The sequence below is a fragment of the Mizuhopecten yessoensis genome, unplaced genomic scaffold, assembly GCF_002113885.1.
Source record: "Mizuhopecten yessoensis strain PY_sf001 unplaced genomic scaffold, ASM211388v2 scaffold716337, whole genome shotgun sequence".
In the NCBI taxonomy this organism is placed as follows: Eukaryota; Metazoa; Mollusca; class Bivalvia; order Pectinida; family Pectinidae; genus Mizuhopecten; species Mizuhopecten yessoensis.
Window position 1 is genome coordinate 181,526 of NW_018480066.1, and position 17,332 is coordinate 198,857.

Genomic DNA, 17,332 nt, shown 5'->3' on the forward strand with positions numbered 1-17,332 from the left:
CAACTTATATCAATAACTCTTGTTGGCCCGGATGTTAGCGCGTGTGGGGTCTTAGTGTGGGAGGAAACCGGAGTACCCGGAGAAAACCCACTTGATCGGGCAGGTGACCCCAACTTTTTCATGTCCGATCGTGGAATCGAACCCCGGCCGCCTTGGTGAAAGGCAAGTGTGCTATCCACTGCACCGACCGACCACAAACCCGGGTTATGTGTCATAACCAAATACCTAACCCAGTTTGCGTGTCATAACCACATACCTAACCCTGATAGTGTGTCATATAGTGGATGGTAAATATAGACCGATCATACGCATTTCTATGTATATAACTACTTGGGCGAAGTAACACTCTGGGACCAGATAACATAATTCCGATCTGGTTAATGGCGTAAGGAAGTAACTCAATCGTCGCTCATGCTTTGTAATACACTACACAAAAGGTGTATCCAAATTATTGTTTTAGATATTGCATACAAAATGCAGTGATGTGGTTTTAGATTCCGGAAAATGATTATTATTTCAATATTGCGTTAATGCTTTGCAGAGTAGACGTTATTCGCTTTACTTTATGTGTTATACATACAAAACATTGCAGCCCCACAGGATCTCATCAAGAACTCAATTAGAAACTCAGCCACTAATTATCCCTGAAACTGTCTTTGAAATTATTCGTGAACTTTTGAAACCAACGTCTGTCGACAAGAACTCAGATCGGTCGAAGATAACCCAAGACTGTCTTAATTAACTTCTTGATTGTAGTGAAGTACATAATACATCATCTATGTTTGGAGATGTTGCTGTCTTTAGCTTAGTTTAGTACAATATGGCTTAAGGTCGAATGAGTGTATTGATAAACAGAAATAGGAAGTACATCCCCAGTTGAAAATCCAATGTAGGGAGACAGTATCACAATTTCCGCATATTCTCCGACCATTTTTTTTACAAAGTGCCAAAAATACAGGAAAAGGAAGTAAAAAATATTGTTGATAATTATATTACCAAAGAGTTGTCATTCTGTTTATTATTGACAGAACAGTGTATTCTCTCAATATTGAAGTATCTCAATGCAATCAAGGCATTAATTCAGGTTTTTTTTTTATCAATGAGCCACATGTGTCCAATTTTTCTGTACTTCAGGAAACCGGCTATTTATTTCATTATTGTGAAGTTTTTCAAGAAAGATAACTCTTACCTGCAATTACTATGTGTATATGGTTTTATTATAAAATGTCAATTTTCGTTTATAGATAATTTATTTGACATAAATTCAGCATTTATTAAATTGATATGCATCAATGCAATACTTATCTATGGCAGTACCATTTTTATTGACAGTATTTTGCAACAAATTGTGTCTTTCATTTTTTTTCAAAAGTCACTCCTTTTTACATACATTTCCATTTAAATTTCTTAAAATTATGACAACTTATTTTTTTTTGTGGCAGAAAATGTCCTTTACTCCAAAGCAGTATAACTACTAAATTTGAAGAAATTCTACCGAGAAATGGTTACACAATCCTATTACCTTAAACTAGCGGTCAGAGTTCGTTTGATGAATAAACCGTTATTGTCCTGTTAATATTGCAAAAATACACACGTTTGTTGTACCCCAGTACGAAAGTTAAATAAATAAAAAAAAGTATCATATTGTCGACCATCTTTACTTTGTGTCTTGCCGCGTTGATCATCGACAGTTGCTTCGAGGTATAATACGAGCGTCGTACGATACTTCACATGTATCGTCTGTATAACTACTCCGTAACCTTATAAAGATACCGACAGATTTATATAGCTACATAGACAGTGGTATACTCACGATTACAGGTAGATTTGTTTGTTACGTACATAGCACTCGTTGAACAACATCCTAAATGATCTTGTCTAATGACTATGAATACAAGTCAAATGCCTCGGTCACCTGATAGATAAAGCCTTAACAAACCGTCCTTGACCTTCCTTCACCTATCAAATGTTAACAAGGAACATACACTCGTGTCTGTAGCCATGACACATTACATACATGTTTTGTTAACAATGATGGGCTGTAAGACAACGGGTACTCCTCACATGCCGATACATCATCTAGCTTATTAACATCTCTAAGCATAACCAGCGGCGCCTGTATCCGTCAAAAGCATCCATCTTCCGACGAACATGTACCAGATGATGTGTATACGTCACGGGGAATGCATGTGCATCACAATATGTACATGTAACAGTGGAGGATACATAACTGCTATCCTATATTATCAATTTCTACGCTCCAGGTAGTATAGAAAATACGGTTACTCAGTGTACTGATTGCTCTCAATCACACACAGCTGGTTACTAAGAATTGGTGAGCATTTCTTTGGTTGTGAAAACCCAATTAGAATTGGTTTCTGAAGTACAACATTATATCCTATGTATTTAAAAGCAATGCATATTCTATGCTTCGTAAATCATTGCGAATCCCTGTGGCAAGCTGGAAGATTCACATAGAAAACATTCATAAATAGCAATAGCCTCGTTATATCTCATACATATACACATATATCTGCTGCCTGTTAACAGAAATAGCAGTACAGCATGCTGACAAGTATGGTTACTTCAATTTTGTTAAAAGTCATACGTAAAGAACGTGTTTGTTTAGTTACTCGAGGAAGAACATCTATGCTGTAACAGACATTGCTCATGGTAACGCTTTTTTCTAATACATGTATGACTTGTCGTTCAAATAACCATTTGATTTCCCCAAAATCAGAAATGACTTGTTGTAAGCGCTAGTACCAGGATTAGTTGTCAAATCTCTCATTAGCTTCCATATTCTTTAATGCAAGTATATGTGATTTTTTAACGTTTAATTTCAATAAAGTAGACATTAACAACTATAATATCCGTGCGTTAAAACCAAGAGCATGCGGATGTTTTACGACATACCGACGGTACCGATCAAGTTAAAAAAACTTGAATCTGCTGTGGATCTAACAGCGCTCTTGTTAAATGAAATTCTATGTTGAACAATGGAAACTGAATCACATTCACACTATTCGATATTCGGTTGTAGTGTCCACTCTAGAATGTATCCTGTCAGTAAACGAATTACCAATACACCAAAGCGTATGTACAACTAACACAGACACGGATATAACGCAATTTGTTTGTGTCGTCAGACAATCGTTCCGGCAGATGCTTGTCGTTTGACAGCCATGACAATTTTTGGCAGCCACTAGCTTTTTGGCACAAAAAGATTGAAGGAAGCAATCACATACGAACACGTAATGCACGCTCTCTACCCTTACACGATCAGTATAGACAACGAGAGGGCCTAATGAAAAGGGAGAGTGGCCAACAACACAGGCTCCGAAATGACTTGTCAAAATTATTGAGCGGGAAAGACATTCATCATTTTTGACAATATATCTTCGTCTCTCTTTAACAAGCGTAGCCCATGTACTGTAACCGCAGACTGCTTTTGTGCAGATGAAGTCGTTACAGAAACAAGTGCCGTCTGAACGATTGGTGTGTCGACAATGGCTGAACTATACTTTATGACGGATTTTAGTTTTCGTATTTATTTTAATGTTGTTATATATCAACATTTGTTTTAAATATCTGTCCTCCAACGCGGAACGCTTTCCTATACGTTTACTTATTGGTAAATGTTTGCGGTACGTTTACATATTCCCGCGCTTCATAGGTGTATTGTCGTTTCTGCTAGGGAAAATAGAATGTAGAATTATCGATGTAGACAGAGAAAGGCCAACCAAAGGGTAAGACTTTTGAGCTTTGTCAAGGGGTAAATTTTAAAAGTATGATCGTTTATATGAAGCGTAACTGTAACCCAATATAATCAATTTGATACACATTTTATGCGCATTTAGATTCGCCATTACAACTGGGTAAACTTTATGGTTGAGCAGTGTGGGGGTCTTGTGCTGAATCTCAGCAATCTAACCTTTGCGCTGAGATATTTTCTGACGATCCTGTTCCGTCTATATTTCTCTTATACCGAAGGAATTAAACGAACAGTTGAAAAATAAATGTCTTCATTAATTTTGGATCCATTAATGTTTGCATTGGTACATTCGGATAAAGGTTTTAACAGTTTTTAAATTCTTTACTTTTTGAAATACACCTTCATTGATAGAACACGAAAGCGATCAGTCACCTAATACTCGATAGTATTCTGCTATACAATGCCTGCCTTGATTGCTCACAGTTCTGTTATTCAGCATGCTGAGTTGTTGCGTCTTGACACGACTACTCAGAATAATTTAACTTGAATTGTCATTAAGAAGCTTTCTAACTTTGTTAAAATCTCGGAGGAGTAACAATGGGATTTGTCGCAACTGTGTGACAATAATTCCGTCGTATAGTTAAGGACATGACGTCAGTGCTCGAACACGTGAACTGAGTTTAGTGTTTGTTAATTAACATGTTGAAAAGCAGTTGTTTAATTAAAAATGTGCGTTGAATCTGAGAATTAATCATCTTAGAATAAAACATGCCTGTTTTCTAAAGCATCTCACTGCATATATTTATAAAAATGGCACAGGAACGACTTGATTCGTTGGTTTTTCCATGAGCAGTAAGAAGATCACTGTCGGAAACAAGCATGATCGAACTATAATTTTGCTGGCAGTTGTTTTGTTTACATTCATTTTAATATTTGAATTATAATCATTTGAAATGTACAAACAATGTTGAATACATTTTGATAACCATAATTTAATTCTCAAAACATCCTTCTATTCTCAATAAAAAGCATGACGTTCTCACTCATGTAGTTCTCAATAGCACTCATCTGGTTTTCTTAATGACACCGTAAAAAGCAAAGATAGGTATACATACTTATAGTAGACCTTCATTAGTCTAACTTTGTTTAACAACGATGTATACATATTGGTAGATGAACATTTTGAAACAAATTTTGGTATACATACTGGAGAAAAATGTACCCTTCAGCACGCTTTATTATACAACTTGTGAGAGAAAATGTTTTTGTCTGTCTGTGTTCATTAACCTAAAGCGTAATTTGATTGTAATGTTGTATGCCCCTGGTGAATTTACGGCTTTGATAGTTAAGGTCTCTGAACGTTTAAAACAATTGTTAAGGCTCCATCACATTACGTGGTATATACGTAATTGCCCCACTGGAATAAAAATGTTAATTTGTAATTTGTTTTATTTACTATAAACTGGTACCAAGTCTTATCGTCAACATGTTGGTTTTTCATTAAAGAATGCTTTTAGTAATTACTACGCATTACATTCCAATTTATATTAGCACATTAGGTATACAATAGTTTAATCTACGAGAACACTAACGACCCACTGTTTAGTCATATCAAGCCTCTGCAATACCTGAAGTAAATAAGATGCATATAGGCGGGGGAGACTTTCATTGTTTATAGCTAGCCAATCAATTGCTTTGTACTTTAAATATAAATGTTGAGCAAAGGGTTTGCCCTTTCTTTTATATTATTTGACCATTTTCTTTGTCGTTTTGATTTTTACATTATTATTTCTACATACGTTTGGAAACACATCGGGGCGAAAAGAAGAAACGATGAGATTAAAAGATTATTAAATCTCGTTTTTTCAGGGCGAAAAGACGAATAACGAGATAGCACAAATCAGCCGACGTACGTCTGGTCTTACGAATATACAGAAAAAGACGTAGGCTAAGTATTATTGATACGAAGTCCAAGTCTGTGTACTACGAATTAAATTTCAGATGTTGTGTTTTGTTTTTGTATAACAATATTGTTTTTTTCACACGTGGGAATACCCGTCATGATCACGCTTATGGTGTTTCACGGATATGTGCGTTACACGGATAAATAGTTTAACAAAGATTTGTGGTATTACAAGAATATCGAAGTTTTATTGCATCAAGTGATCAATGGGTGCTGAACTCCAACACACAAATGCGAACTATTTCATGTTCATTTGCTCACATTAATTACAGTGCAATTATTGTAAATATTGTAAACTGTCTTGTCAGGATTGATATTGGATACAAAAGTCAAATATTCTGTAACAGGTAAAGCTATCACAGATTTGATCATTATTTATTTTTCCAGGACATTTCTCTCTTAGTATAAATGACCAGATATACCAGTTTTATTTTAAATTTCATATTTTACTTTTAAACACGCCTTCAGTTAAATCGTTAGAGGAACACCGTTGTGTCTGTAAACACTTCTATCAACGAGCTGTTTACCTTCAGCAAGCTGCTGTCTGCTGATGTTGATACAGCAAACAAAAGCACCGCTCCAATGTAAACACGTGGTTAATTGCCAATCGCTATGTCAACAAATCCAGCTATTAAATCCACCCAATTACCGGAAAGTGTAGTCCTCCAGCCCGAGGAAGTCGCCGGATAACGACCAAGCATCAGATTATTAGTTTGTTATCACTTATGATATAATATGTTAGCAGCTTTATTTTGTTCGAGTTGGACAACCAGCAATGCATTCCAATTAGTTCCTCCATGTCATGTTGGAATGCCGAGCGTTGCTTGCTGCAACATAATTTTGTATTGTAATTAAGGAATGAAGAATGGGATCAAACCGACAGAATAGCTAGGGAAAGTATCTGTTTGTGTTTAATGTCCTTGCTACAGTATAGGTCATTTCTTATGAAGACGGGTGCTTTCAGAAACACCGACGAAAAGAAAAGTGAGGAAGTGTTGATATTGGGGAAGCCAATCAGATTTCGAGTCTTTTAAGTCTCTAATGCAGAATATACAAAAGGAACCCCCGATTTTGCAAAGGGCTCGTGTTAGTCTGTATTACAATAACAGACATCGAGATACGGGATGCCTAGACTTTCCGTGGACCTGTAGGGGCGGTTAAGAAAAAAAGTGGAAAACTATTGTCGGGAAAAGGAGAATGGAGTAGGAAAAGAAAATCATTTTGAGAGAAGGAAAATGGAAATCATAAAAAGACCGAAAATATTCAAACAAAGATTTATTCAAGGAAAGAAACAAAAATAAATTAAAATGAATTATTGAAATTACGGAAAAGACGACAACAAAACAAAAGGACAGTCATAGATTATAACATCTATAATGATCGTGTAACTTGTGTCCAATCCGGTTACTGAAATAATGATCTTTTTTACAAAACAAAGTAATAGAAATCATTCTACAGGCATGTTGTAAAGCATCCGCTGGAAGCTCGGCAAGCTCATTCGCCTTACACTAATTCGGACGGGGCTCGATTCCCGTTCAGATCGCAGGTTACAACTTAACAGATTATGTAGGTTTTTCCGAGTACTTTGGTTTCCTACCACATTGAGACCTCCTGATCGCTTCCATCAAAGACCAACAAGAGTAATATTTTGTTTCATAACCGTTGTACAGCACTTATATATTTCTATGGTAAGAAAACATCCGTTTGAATGTATTACATGTACTCGATATGAACAAGTTTCCCGATCTTCAACAACAACATGTGGCATTTATCAACTCAACGCCATTTTGTTTACTAACCATGTGTTCGACTCTGCACGTGTTCTGTGATAATGAAGGACTTTTACATGCAATTACCCTTTAGACGTTCATAACAAATGTTATACTAAAGCATGTGGGAAGAACATTCCTGATAATTTGTTGTTGGAATTCCCCAGCCGATTTGTACTTTGGACTTTCGATATCAAAAAGTTAGCCAATGACCATACACGTTTTGGTCAATAACACAACAGCATGCAACATGCTTTTTTAACCCGTGCACATTTTTGTGAAAGGTCATGAATGACAGTTGTGGCAAAGATAACATGTTTTTGACAAGCTCCAGGAGTCCTTACACTAGTTGAATATCTCGATGAAAGCCATTTGTCGCATTAAGCGAATGAGTCTAGTAAACATAATGTGATATACACAACCGTACATCCTTATCAAATAGATATAATTGTGCATCATTCGTTTATGTTTTATTTTACACGATTAGCGTGGCTGAACTAGTCCGGCTTTACGCTTCACCCCTAATATCTTTTGACAGTCAGTGTAAACTCGGCGTCAGAAGGGGACCCGCAATGGCTGCGGAATGGGTAATCCACCAATTCTTGTCATTCTGCACTTGGTGCGGACCAGAGCACCACAAGTGGGTCATTAATTCGGATGATTAACTGTTGTTACTGTAATGTGATGATGTGGTGAAATACTATCAGACTAATAAGCTAAATGGGTAGTGTGAAGTTTACAGTTCCTCGCGCGGGACGCTCGTGCAAGCCTCCCCACGTAACCCCAGACGTAACAACAAGTGGTTGGGGTTTGTGGTGGCTTAACCTGCAATATACATAGGTGTAGAATTTCAGAGAGCTTGGGAGGGTGTTGGCATCGATTAGCAAAAGAGTTACGGTGATTAGCGTGTTATTGAGTTGATGTAGGAGAGCGCGTGCCCATTCAGCATAACACGTTGGTAGACGATACAATAAGTGTGTGTCGTTATGCACATTAGTATATGGCGTAGTCAATGGTATACTCTTTAAGTATAGTTAGCTTTGCTATATGTTACCGCCAACTTTTCTTCTAAGATATTTTATCAGTATTCAGTGTTTAGCTCAAGTATCATGCATACGTATTAAAGGAATTAAGCATAGACTTTCCATTGAAAACAATTGATACGTACTCTCACTTTGAATCTGTATGAGAATGACTCGCGAAGTTAACTAATTAATGCAGAACTTGGACCTAGTACACAACATACCATAATAATTAGGAGAATGAAACGGAACACTCAGTATAAATATACAAGATCAGCGAGTAGTGACTACCTACCTTAGTACGTTAGCGTTAGTGTAGGTGGTATCATGATTTGACATGACACTTTAAATCAACAACAGACATACATGTCAATAAAACATAGGCGACAATAAGTCCTGTGTTTTCTTTTTCTGTATACTAGTTAGCATAAACCTTTTGCTGGCTGAAGTTATTGTTGAATGTATATTCTGTACAAGTAAGGCATCGGGCACATGAGCAAATTTACAACGTACCAACTAATAAACAGTATTTCGCTAGCTTCATTCATTCACTTCCATGTCTTTTTTTTGTATTTACATGTTTTCTTTATTACGTTTCGGTGCTCCATTGGTTCCTGTAGCTTAACTTTGCATACGAATTGTCAGCTCCGATGGTGTTAAAATGTATTGTGTGTTGACACTATTGTAAATTTTATTATTGTATGCCATTTCTACTTATAATGTGTATCAATTGTCCTCGCATGTTGACGCTATGGTTAGATTTGTCATGGTCTCTTAACATTATGGAATTTTTCTATTTTATTTGAATAGAACATCCAAGAACAAGAAAATATGTGTTATTGGACTTACTATTATATCATGCAGCGGGGCCGACTTCATCGAAATTATATATATCAACATCTTCAACAAGTTCACAGCATGAGAGGCTCTCTTGGTGGTTAAAACGAAGGCAAAACATAATTTAAGGAATACAAAAATGTTTACCACTGATAAAAACAATCCGATACTAAGACACATTCCAAACTCTTCAGAACATTTAACTGATAGGGTCACTACGGTAATGAAAAAAGGGACGAGCTACTATTTTTTTCGACATATCATCAATGCTCTTGTTACATGTTCCTGGGAGTATTGATAGTTAACTTCACTCATGATATCCGCATACAATGGTCCAACATATCAACTAAATCCACTGTCTTAGAGTAAAATACAGTAAAATCATATATAACATTTCCTGAAAGCAAAATTAGAGAAAACATTTCCTGTATGTAGCTGTTTGATAAAATAATCCAAGAACCAAAAATCATCAAGTCAACTTTGATTGAGAAATAATCTGTATATTCAAGTTATACAGTACAAAATAATCTTTAAAGTCAGATAGAACAATTCTTTATCAGTAGATAGAATAAATTAACTTTATTGAACACACTGCAAAGTAACACAGACTTGTATCGTCAGCACAAGATATGCACTACCTGACACTTACACTGTGTTGTACATATATGTGCACAAATGTACTACATTGTATCTGACATTATAGTGAAGCTTGAGTTGTATATATACCTGACATACTTTTCATATTATTTTATGTATTTCTAGAGAAAAGCATCGCGTGTGAATACATATCAATATCTGTGAGATCCATTTTAATAGTATTGGTTAGTGTTATAGTCAACCAAAGCATGGCTGTAACATAAACGCCTCAACGCTTTGAGTTTAACATTAATACAACAACACAATGATTTCAACATTTACGCGACAATATCATGTCTGTTACATAAACGCGACAGCCCAATAATTAAAACATAAACGGGTAGTCGGGTGGCACAGTGGATAGCGCACTCGCCTTTCACCAAGACGGCCGGGGTTCGGTATTCCGATCGAAAGTGAAAAGGTATTGGGTCACCTATCCGACCACGAGGGTTTTCTCTGAGTACTTCGGTTTATTCCCACATTAGGACCTCCTGCGCACTTCCACACGGCAAAGAAGATTGGTTAATATAAGCTGAAATAAATTGTTTCACAATTGTTTTAAAAAAAATCAAGCTTATATATATATAAAAAAAACACCTAAAAACGCGACACTACAATAGTTGTAACCTTAACGCGATACCCGGATGGTTATAACATTAAAGCAATAACACAATTTGTCGATGTTAACTTGTATGTTGACGCTCTTTCTTTAATGAATTTTCAAGAAGCAGCATTAATGCTATTATCAGTGACAAAATAGTGACGTGTTTCCTAAACCTTATCTTGGTAAGAACCATATTTTATTTCATAATTGTTGATTGAAAATTTTCTTTTTCTGAATTCACACCTTCACAAATGGATGGTTTTCAATAAGACAACATTTAGTGTCCCTATTTAATTATCACAAGGGGATAGAGTGTAGTCTGTTACCACGTGTCAGCGATGATACTAACATTTAGTGACTACCCACAGCTATAAACCGTTTTATGTATCCACTGTACACATCAATAACACGAATACACAACAAGATAATTTGATCTTTACGTAATCGTTTTGGTTTCCATCACAGCCTCGCAGCTGCTGTTGGTGGGTTTATAACCTCATCTATCACTCGACATACCGGCGTGAGTAATGGTAGAAACATGCAGTGTCGTTAATTAAAAGTTTATGAGATCTTTATTTCAGAACCATCTTTCTAGTGAAGCCCATATATCAACACTTCGACTACAATTTCTCCATCAGCCGTAAAATGTAATTATCAACTCAAAAGTGTGGATATCGGAGACAAAGTTTTAATGTCACTTGAAGGATTTCTATCGTTTGATTTTCTTCCCTAAATATAAAGGAATTTACCAAGCAGTCGTACATTTGTATGAAGAAAAACTTGAGAACAAAGAAATGGAGAAAATGCGTTTTCAAAAATAATATCCATAAATGAATAAATCATGAAAATGTATTCTTAACAATTATGATAGCTCATTATTGACAAAAAGAGCAAAGAGTTCTGTTTAAGAATTGCATGATAAGTGAATTGTATAGCTTTGTTGAAGTACGAAGAGAGAGTAAGCGTGTTTTTCAAAAGTACAGAACTTGCTTTCTATTATATATATACATGTATACATGTATTCCTCAGATGCATTACATGTAGAAGTCCCAACATCCCATAGCAGCAGTTGTTAGTTTATAGCTCTGATAACATATCCTGGTGATGTACACAGTCGATACCTACCTGTTACCAATTGGCCGTGTAATTATTTTCGTCTAATGTTTGGCCACATCGACACGGTGTCGCTTAATCATTGACTGCACGAAACGCCTTACCGCTACTGATGTCGTTTGAATGACGTGGGGATATCACCAACGAAAGGTGTTCGTATCGTCCGCGATAGGTGTCCAATATCACCCCTGTATTAATGATCTGATCAACTACACTCTCGACCCGACCTGGAATGCTGCCTCCTTCTTTCAAGGCCAATTAAGGAGACATGGTTCGTTACTAAGCCAAGGTGCATCTAACCAAGCAGTTAGTTTAAAACCGTAAAAATGTCTTGGTGGATCAGACAATGTACATGTGCATATTACCTAGCAAGACTACATGTAATGTTACTTTACTCATTCATAATTTCCCCTTTAAACAAAGTGCACTGATGTATGATACATCGAATCAAAGAATTATTGAGGGAAAATTGCCAAGTATGAAATAGTGCTGATATGATATCGTAAGTGACTTGAAAATGTAGCAAAATAGTTGTAGAAAATAGTTATTACCTAAAGCTGGTTTAGCTCATTACTTAATGTACCTTGTTAACGTTTGCACGTGAACGTCCTCTTAGTTATTCACTACTGACAGTACCCGTACTCTCTCTGAGATATAACCGTACATCAATTTCAATTTTATACAAAATACAAGTGCATCAAATGGAACGTGGAAATTGATTTTTAAAATGCGGAACGCATCACCCTTTCTCTCCGAACAAGTCACAGAATTAAATGTTTATCAACATCATGTAATACTCACCGAATCTTTCAAACTTTGCCATCGACATATTTCAAATAGCTATAAAGATAAATGTGCCAAATGCAATATCGATAAAAACGGTATGAAATCATAGTAGCGAGCAAACACTGGAATCGTTACAGCATTTAGAGTAGCGTACCAATTTCATCTAGGACGGATTTAGTGTGGAGACGGCAAACCTTACGGATATTGGTCAAATCCGAAATGATCGAGGTATTTTAAGACCGTTATAGACTTTGAAACATTTCATACGATACTAAAACCCCTAAAGAGTTCGGCTATTGCATGGAATTTAAGTAATCAAGCTGAGATGCAGTAATGTGTCTACAAGTTAATCAATAATCTTATCCAGAAATAGGATAATTTAACATCTAGCTGTTTACATCAAAAGCCAATATAAATAACAGTCTATAAATGCACTCGTTACGTACCGTACAAGCCTTGATTTGCGAATTTTCTTTAAACAGACTTTGTGGATAAGACTTTGTTCTGGTATTTTTATGGTCCGTTATGCAAAGGTCAAAGTCATCCGTCAGGTCACATGGTATGTCTGGCTTGAAGTCGCCGGTGCCATGTATAACAGCAAACAGACAAGTTACATGTATATGTACGAATTTGTTCGTCTAGTGTAATCATATAAGTCATATTAAAGAGCCTACTTACATGTCGCTGACTTTTCAAGATAAAGGAATTAGCTTGGAATGAAATACATATTTTATTCTGGTTTTCAATATAATAAGTACATCCCCATAAGTTAAGAGAAGGAATGTATAGACATCCCATATTCCAAAGTATGTCGTTAAACCTGAAAATGAAGACGTACATTCGTGAATATATAAATTTCAAACATCTACAATTTAATTACTCTAAGTATACGTGTTGTGGCGGGGAGAGTTCATAAATATGGCATTCCGAATGTAGAGTTTATATGCAGCACTGCGACTTCCGGTAGTTTATCCCCGACAAATCCCCCACAAACAGAGGGAGTTAAACGTACCGGTAATGTGTTATATTTATATTCACTTTGACCAGCCCTGTTGTATAAATAACGATAAAAGTAAGACAGGCTAAATATTCAGATTTTATTATTCTTTGATAAAAATAGAGCTGATGTGGATTTATCGTAATGTAACTTGTTTTCACAAATCAAGTTTAAACCGGGACGTTCGCATTACATTAATCTTAGAATGTTGACTGATATTTTCTTGATAACTTCGTGTATGCTCTTTAACGATTGCTCCTTCAAACCCTGTGATTGTTTTTGCAATATATATATGTAAATTGCTTGCAATTGTTAAACATGCATAGCATAAACTAAAATATATCTTTACCATTAGTTGCAAATGCATTTAAACGATAAAATAAGTTGTTTTTTTCATAATAGAAATACATAAAGTGCACATCGATTGTTATATACTCAACAGAAATGTTTCTTAGGTTCGGCCGTATTAAGTTTGTTTCCAAACATCTGATGGGCTAACTCGGTTGATTTTTTTTTAAAAGCCATCCCACCGAAAAGTTACAACCCTGACACGTGCAACATGACACCTCCACCAATGATAATATGACTGACAAATACAACAAAGTACGAATCCTGAATTGAATGCTGTATTTGCTATCGTTTACATGAATCTACAATTAAAAAGGTGAGCGAACTCAAAAAAATTAAAGTTTACTAAATGTCTGACATAGGCTCCGTGTATCTTCCTTAGCTGAACTTGATATGATTTCCCCCTAACCTCAGCATCTACAGTGAAACTTAAGGTAAACCGACATATCAGCTACAGTGTATGTGATTCCCGAAACAAAGTAAAAACAAAGTAATTTTAACAAGGAAACTAGCAGCTAGGCTCGTATTTTTTTTTTATTGTTTTTGCTTTGTTTACACAATACAAACAATGGTAACATCAGTTTCTGTTTTCTGTATCAACTTGAATTGATGATGGCAATACATTCACTATCGTTATTGGTAGTAGTTACTATAAACACCACAGTAAACAATAACTAGCTTTGTTTCTAGTTGAAGCATAGTGATCACACGAAACACTATGTCGTTTGAAGTGCTCGCTCAGACTATTGTTAAAATTTAATCAGACACGAATGCAACATTAGGTCTATTGAAATCCAGGTCCTGACATATCAAAGGTAGGTATAACTTTGAAGTAGTGTTCGTAAATATTGTATTTAAAACATGCCTAAATCTTCACTAAGAATGATATATTGATCCTTATACCTTTTGAAAGTTATTTTTTGAAATCAGTGTGGTATAAAGATTAGAGCATTTTAATCTCCGTTATTTCACAGGAAAATGACATTTTTAATCAATGGGTTTGACTTTGTTTGCAGGCAAATCAGTTTAAATTTAACAGCTTAACTTCAACATATCGCCATGAAGATTGGTAATTTGGAAATTTCTGATGATGCTGTAAAGTTGCTATTGAAGTAATTTGATGATGCCGAACATGGTTTACTAGATTCCTCACAGGATATCTGAGTGATAAGATGTCCTGCCTTCTATGGCACACACAGTTAAAGTACGGTCAATTGGTAACATTTATCATCCAGACTTTACAGAAAATAAACCACAAGTAATCAAAATGATAGAAGCACTGTACTCTATAACTGCAATTGAAATAAAACACGTGTTTCGGATTTCTTTCTGGAAATTAATTGAACTTCAAAACCCATTTATGTTTTAAAGATTTTTGAAATGTCACCGGCTTGATAAAGCCCAGACTATATTTGTCGTTTATTTTCTTAAATCAATTTAGATTACAATGAATTTATCAACTCCGAATCACGTCGAGTTATACATTTTGTGTTGGAATATGCAATATTCATGGTAAAGAAATATCATTGAACGAATGTTATCCAAACCATGTATTTTACAATCAACTGTCTCTCGCTTAAACTCAATGAAATACCGATCGTTATTTTTAAACATGGACAATTTGTTCACTTTCTTTAAGTGCATGCATTAATGTCAGCAATATCAACACCGTAGTGACAGTGACATCCAAATGTGACGGCCACAAAGTATCAAATAGAACCATAACTACAGCGTCGGGACACCGAGACGAAAAATTGACGTGAAGTCAGGGATCAAATCACGAGTAAACAAGTATAATACAATGTGTAGTCAGGGTCCATAAAATGTGTAAACAGGGGTCATACAATGTGTGAACAAGGATCACACAACGTGTAAACAAGGATCATACAATGTGTAGTCAGGGATCACACAACGTGTAAACAAGGATCATACAATGTGTAGTCAGGAATCACATAACGAGTAAACAAGGATCATACAATGTGTAGTCAGGGATCACATAACGAGTAAACAAGGATCATACAATGTGTAGTCAAGGTCCATAAAATGTGTAAACAGGGATCATACAATGTGTGAACAAGGATCACACAACGTGTAAACAAGGATCATACAATGGGGAGTCAAGGTCCATAAAATGTGTAAACAGGGATCACACAACGTGTAAACAAGGATCACACAATGTGTAGTCAGGGGATCACATAACGAGTAAACAAGGATCATACAATGTGTAGTCAGGGGCCATAAAAAGTGTAAACAGGGATCACACAACGTGTAAACAAGAATCATACAATTTGTAGTCAGGGATCACACAACGTGTAAACAAGGATCACATAAAATATAGCCATGGGCCATAAAATGTGTAAACAGGGATCACCCAACGTGTAAACAAGGATCACACAAAATGTAAACAAGGATCACACAACATATAGCCAGGGGCCATACAATGTGTAAACAAGGATCACACATCGTGTAAACAAGGATCACACAACATATAGCTAGGGGCCATACAATGTGTAAACAGGGATCAGTCAGGGATCATACAACGTGTTGTCAGGGATCACACAGTGCGTTGTCAGTGATAGCATCCAATGTGTTGTAAGGATCATACAACGTGTAGGCAGGAATCATACACCGTGTTGTCGATGATCATCCGATGTATATTCGTTGTTGGGGATTATACAACGTGTTTTCACGGATCACACAACGTGTAGTAAGGGATCAGATTGATTGCAGACGTAACTATCTTTTAAACAACAAGTTTAGGAACGTCAACGAAGAGATTGTGCGATATGAAATATATATAGAAAGGGGGCGATGTATGTTATCATGGGTTTCATTCAGAAGACATGTTCATGGTTATAGTTTCGTAACTGCAATAAGTAAGGATAAAGTTACACAGTATCCTGACCTGAAGGCGTAAGGCAGAGATCAGCACATTGCCTGTCGTTTTCCTGCAATGAATGACAGCTTTTTGTTGTATCTGCAGTAGACTTAGGGCCGCGATACATATCATATTCCAGGATGTACCCGTGAGTAATGAAACCATTGTTACTTAGTTTCTTCGCGAGTTGCCAAGCCTCATTTCCAATATTTGTTTTATTATTGAACAGTTATGTATAGAAACATTTTGTCATCTTGTCAGTCCTAGAAGCCGTCGGCTTTGACCATTTAATAAGTCTGAAACCTCTGCAAACAATATCTATGGAATCGTTATTTGCTGGCGTCAAAATTAATAAAGTAATACGATATTGCAGACCATCTTGTTACTTCCCTGTCATCACGTTACCGAGAGGCGATTACATGAATCCGGTACGACAACTTGGCACAATAGAACATCTGAATGGAGACAATACTTTGCCATAACCAGTAACAATATCATCGACTGTTTGTGGTATATAAGGTTTTCCCGTACACAGTTGATTACCTTAATAATAAAAATAAAGTGATATCTTTTACTTGTATAACAAGCCTACTTCATTTGCATAATGAATCTTAGGCACTTTACATATCATGCTAAATGTACCATCTAGTGTTACTGTATCAAT

The 17,332-nt window shown here is 36.0% G+C and overlaps 1 protein-coding gene across 3 annotated transcripts in view; it reads right to left on the reverse strand.

Moving 5' to 3' along the window:
* The window catches only part of LOC110443303 (substance-K receptor-like), a 64,786-nt gene that overhangs the window by 18,366 nt on the left and 29,088 nt on the right, over window positions 1-17,332 (reverse strand). Inside the window, exon 1 of one of the 3 annotated variants that reach the window (XM_021487450.1) lies at window positions 2,018-2,145. The exons of 1 other annotated variant lie outside the window; for it this stretch is intronic. In XM_021487450.1, the coding sequence (XP_021343125.1) occupies window positions 2,018-2,104 (87 nt within the window). In that variant the 5' untranslated portion in view covers window positions 2,105-2,145. Of the gene's footprint in view, window positions 1-1,842; window positions 2,146-17,332 lie in introns of those variants that run through there. One more of the 3 variants, XM_021487451.1, reaches the window with a different exon arrangement.